We start from the raw sequence: 5,704 nt of genomic DNA on the forward strand, positions 1-5,704 counted from the left end.
GTATCTAAATCAAAATTGGGATTAAGAAAAAACATTTAACCCATACATAATGACTGCATAAATAAACAGATAAACATTTTTTATCCATTTATTTATTCGATTTTGCTAATTGGTAGGGTCTTACGTCAATGCCAGTGATCTTGATCACAAAGTATTTTAGTCGAAAAGCGATTTGTTAATGCTCTCCCTGAACCGCATCATTAATGCATCCACTGTTTTAGTGCTAATACATTTCCTGCTGCTATTGTGTGATATGAAAACCATTTATCGTGCATCTGCAACAGGAACTGCTCTATGCTCATCACCAAATCCAAAGTCCACATGGAAAGAGATGCTTATGTAAGAGCGGATGCTTGGATGTGTGTTTTTATGTACTTTATGTGGCAAATGTATGTGTTCAAATGTTTATCCAAACTGTGAGGCACCTTCTAACAGTTCCTAAAGTCCCATACAAATAAAGCATTATTTCTATTAAAGCCATCACTTCTAAAATTTAATGCACAAAAGATTTTTTTGATGCTATATCAATTTAATTAATCTTCAAGCAGAGTGATCCTTGTTATGAAAATGTTTAGTCACACAAACACGGTGATAACTTGGGCTTCCTGGATGTGCAGCAAGCTTAAATATGGGGACAGGAAGAGCAAAGTATAAATCATAAATTGTATGTGTTGGTGACTTGTATCCCAAGGAGCAAAACACTTTTACTTCTAGCAATTTTTTTAACTTTTATTTTTTAGTAGGTATCCTAATCAACTGATCATTTATGTAGCACTTCATATCTTTAGCTAATGATGCTCATCTGTACTGACTGAACAGCTCTGACTGCATGCTATTTAGTGTTTACATTTATTGTGACACATCAAAGTCTTGTTCTGGCTAAACTCTAAAGTCTCCACTAAATGTGAAGTTCTATTTATAGCAGAGACATTACGTAGGTTAGAGGTGTTTAATGCACAGTGTAAAGGAAATAAGTTTGTTGCATTCGTAATGCTGTGCTGTCATTTATGGAAAGCTTGTATACGTCTGCTGAGCTCTGTCTGATTTACTGCAGTCTGTACTCTGCAGGGCTGTGTTTGTGTGTGTGTGTCCAGTGAGAATGGTGACGTCAGGGTTTCCACTGTGATATCTAGTCTGGAGAGTGTCTTGATACTGGTGGGGGGCACCCAGATAACAAACAGCTGGAAGAGAAGACTGCACGCATGCACAGCGTACACCCACGCAGTCTGTAAGACTTCTTAACGATATGCAGTCAGAGTGAAGTGTACATGTGCTTACATTAAAATGAGGTACTTTCCGATCAAACCATGTGTGCGCAAGTGCGTCTGTGTGTGTGTTTCGGTCCATCCAGACAAGATCTGCACTGGGAGCAGATGGTGTTCGGATGGTGGGGATTTAGTCAGCACTGCTCGTTAACCATCAGCAGCTGATACTGAAGACTGTGAATCAGATAACCTTAAGAAAGTTTATACTGTTCGAGCCTAAATATTACTTGTAAACAGATGTGAATTCCTTTTTAATAGCAACTTGGGGTTTTTTTCCATCTTAGAATAAAACTTCAGTATTTTCTAGCAACTAATATATAGGCCTATATCAAGGATCTTGCTGTTAGAAATCAGTTTCATACATTCCAGCATACAACATTACTCCTCTCATAGTGCATACATACAAAGTCTATGCAATGAAGAAAATGGACTCGAAGCTGTATTGCAAAAATCCCTCAGCTGGGATTCTCCCATAGACTATGGACTCCTCTGATGCCACCAACAATCAGAAATGAAAGACAAGACTATTGATGCCATTTGAGGGCATCTGGAGATGTATGTTGTAGAAATTATTATGTGATGGACTTCACTGAAAGCTGTGAAAGTATTATACTGTAACTTTATCCCAGCTATCTTGCTTGCAAATATTTGTGGGATTACAACACTGCAGTCTTCAGGCAAGTAACACAAGATGAAAAAAGTTATTAAATAAATGAATTATAAAAAAGCCTACTTGTAGCTCTCCAGCTCTCGTGCAGAGGATACAGTGAGGAAGCTGTCTGTTCTGGGGTTGTAAGTCAGGGGACCAGGCAGCAGAAAACCAGGGAGGAACCTGCCAAAAGAGTAGCTGTCTTGCTCGAAGAACATCAGCATCCCGTCCATAGACTGGATACAGAGGGAATGATGACCTGATGGAGAGAGTGGGGGCAGCAAAGTAGATTTATTCACAAGCTAAAATGTTTTGAACTGATAATAGCAAACAAAAACACACAAAAAGCAATGTAATTAAATACAATGTTATACTGTGAACTCAGGTATGTTTTGCTAGGTATTTTCCAGTTTGGCTTTCAGAGAGAGGTTAATTTCATGTAGCAATTAGCAACGTTGGTGGCGTAAAAACAGGTGGAGCTTCAACTTTTAAGTGTATCCTAAGCTTTCCCCCATGTTTCTCTAACACAATTTGAACAAACAACCTAGTCTAACATCATCAATGTCACTGAACAGAAACCATCTCAAAGTGTACACCATTATCTACATTTGTACAACTCATGTCCAGTCACTCTCTGGGACTTTTAGCTCCACCTTTCGAAACACTTTGGCCTTTAGACAAGGTCAGACTGCACAGCAAACAAACTAATTCATGTAAAGAATACAGGCTGCTTTTTTGGCTGCTTCATCTAAATCCCTCAATAAAAAAAAAAAACAACAAAAAACACTTTTTTTAATAACACAAGCACCAAAGATCCTGGAGGACTTTTGTGGCTTTTGTTTAATTTCAGCCCTGATGTTGTGTTGTGCTGTGAGGTGCGTTACTCCCTCTGCCTGAATCTGATATCTCCATTAACACCTCCATACTCATACACACAGACACCTGGCTGTAAGTATAAATGTGTTCAAGACTACGTGTTTATTAGGAAAGGCCTGGTGTAGGACATACTAAGCCCCGACACACAAAATACACAGCAGCACACACTGCCATAAAGCAGTGGGGCTGTGTGACCAGAGAACTATAATTAGGCCTCAATGCGCTATTAAAACTCACACTGCCATCAACTAGAGGTCAGGGAGACAGCCACCTACAGTGCACACACACACATACATACATACATACTTAACATCTATCACCAAGGATTTAGACAGAAAAGCAACACACTCCTACACACCTATTCTGTGTCAACAAGTATGTGTGTGTGAGAGTGTGTGTGTGCCTGAGTGATGAGCGGCCATTCAGGGTGGCCATTAACACACTGAAGGACAAGGTCTCATACATCGCAAACACACCCTGTAAATAAAAGTGTGTTAAACACAATATTTGATGGAGAGCCAACAGCAAATGTTGAAGCAGAATGTGCATGTCTTCATATGGGTGGATTACATCCAGCCACAAGTGTGTATTCTTGAGTGTGGAGTTAAAAAATATATATATATCTGAAAAACAAATGTAGTCTTCTGAGGACCGAGTGCATTGTGTTTAGTTCAAAACTGTAAGTCATGAACGTCTGCTGTCCAAATGTCCTTAATGTGGAAAATTTGTGGAAATGCACAAGCTCCAGCCAATTATAGTGTTGACAGTGTCTCTTAAACACTAGTGTTCTGTATTTTCTTAAAACAGACCCAGACTGTGATTGTTTTCATTTATATTATGTTCAATATAATTAAATGAAAGCTAAAACAACCCTAAATTCAGCTGGCTGAGGTTGCCATAAAGAGCAATTTGTCCTAAATGTCAGCATACGTCATTTATGTTTAAAATTTTTAATTTAATAAATGGTGTTCTGTCATGAACGGGTGGATTCATTGTCTATTTTCCACTTTTTTCTCTACTTGCATTTGCCTGTTGCTGTGTATTGTTTTCCTCATTCACACCGGCCTAGAGACCTGTTGGTGACTACCCAGAAACCGTTGGGGAAAAAATGCAGATTCCGGAACAGTTGTGAGTCATTGCTGGAGGTTGTTGGCTATTGCATGCAACTGATTGCTCAACTCTCTTTCATACAGGCCCAGAAATCTATTAGTGACCCGGTGATAAATGCAGTCACTAGTTAAAACTGTGTACTCCACAACTGGTTCATGCAGGTTCATGCAGTTTTGTGATAAACTGAGGAGCTTGGGTAGATAGCAGGTTGTGGTGGTTGCCAGTAGTTTCCAAGAAAGGTACGAACTTGTCTGCAAACAGTTGCAGACTACTCACCAGGTGGTAGTGAAATTGTGAAACATACGATGCAACCTGGGAATGTAGAGAGTTTGCATTTGAAGAAACAGTTGTGCCTTCTCACTGGAACCAACACATTTCAAAAGGCAAAGCTTTTACTTTTGAGGGAAACATTCTCGGTTTCCGATTTGAGTATGAAAGTAAATGTAAGTGTTTGCAGGCAACTCAGTGTCTTTAATGCAAATTATGAGCAAACAAAACAATTTGCTAGTGACTAAAGGAATCAAAAGGAGGTTTTTGACACCCTCTTTGAGACAGATTTCACCTGGTGATAGCTAGCAACCTCGATCAACCACACACCAAGCATTTTGCCTCTGGGTCACCAACTGGTCTCTAGGCCTGTGAGATGAAAACTCCCGTTAGAATGAATAGTAATGTCAACAAATGCTGTACCATCCAAAATGGTATGCTGTGGTAGGCAACTTCTTCTGTTGGTGGGAAAATATCATACAGTATTAAAATTTTATAAAGGTCACTAAGATTTCTTTGAAAATGACTTCTGGTTTTATAAATTTTATTTCCTTGAAATTTTCCTAAAGATGAATATTTTGTGCATTTTTTATAGACTAAAAAAAATCACTAACAATATCTATATATAATAATCTAACCTACAGTAGTACGGACATAAATAATGACTATTTGAAAAATGTAAATTTTCAATTAAGTGTGTTATGATATAAATTCAATCAGTCACTCAAGGAAATTCTTCTGAAAAATTTTACATCACCATTTCTCCCGCAACAATAACAGATACTATCGGATGTTCAAGATACTAGCTGGATATTATCATGAGAGAGTAAAACAAAAAAATAAACTGCTAAAATATTTCACAACCTACTGCATTATTGATATCCATCAATTATAAGCAACAAATCAGATTTGGAAACAGGTTACCGCATTATAAAAGGGAAAAACAGACAACAGCATTGAAATGATCAAAGTCATTTTGGTTTCTTAAGTCATTGTTCTACTCGAAGCAGACCAAGACTGTGTGAACAGGCTGAGGTAAAGACCTGTCTCAGACAAACACTTCACCGATTTGTCAGGTTTCTGGATGTCATTTCCGACCCTCAAAGGCAGCTCAAGGGTCAAAACAACAGACACTCAGCACAGCCTGACATGACTCTGTATCATCAATAATAAGAAATACAGACTGAAAACGAGAGCCAAGCTGTTTCATAACAGCAACTGTCCAAATGTAATTTCACACGCCCACGGCCAGGTATAGTGTGTCAAAGAGCCCAGTATGAGAGCCACTGCTCAGACACAGTGGAGGAAACAGGCCTGTATTAGTGTCATTAATAAGACTTGTTGAACAAGCACACAGAGCAGCCAACAAAGCACAGAGGCTGGCCGCACACTGCTGTGGGCAGCACCTCGCCTCTGTGTAAATATGAGAGAGAAAATGTGAGAGTGTGAGAGAAAGAGGGAAAGTTGTAGGTACATGTGAATGTGCTGGCTCGGGGACCACAACATGTGAGTGCATGCATCTATGTGTCTATATATA

The 5,704-nt window shown here is 38.9% G+C and overlaps 1 protein-coding gene across 1 annotated transcript in view; it reads right to left on the minus strand.

Moving 5' to 3' along the window:
- The window catches only part of bbs9 (Bardet-Biedl syndrome 9), a 170,151-nt gene that overhangs the window by 153,170 nt on the left and 11,277 nt on the right, over positions 1-5,704 (minus strand). The window contains exon 6 of the mRNA XM_013912433.1: positions 1,999-2,173. Coding sequence (XP_013767887.1) covers positions 1,999-2,173 — 175 coding nt within the window. The remainder of the gene's footprint in view (positions 1-1,998; positions 2,174-5,704) is intronic.

The sequence above is a fragment of the Pundamilia nyererei genome, unplaced genomic scaffold (assembly GCF_000239375.1).
Source record: "Pundamilia nyererei isolate P.nyererei 1_Seehausen unplaced genomic scaffold, PunNye1.0 scaffold00090, whole genome shotgun sequence".
Classification (NCBI taxonomy): domain Eukaryota; kingdom Metazoa; phylum Chordata; class Actinopteri; order Cichliformes; family Cichlidae; genus Pundamilia; species Pundamilia nyererei.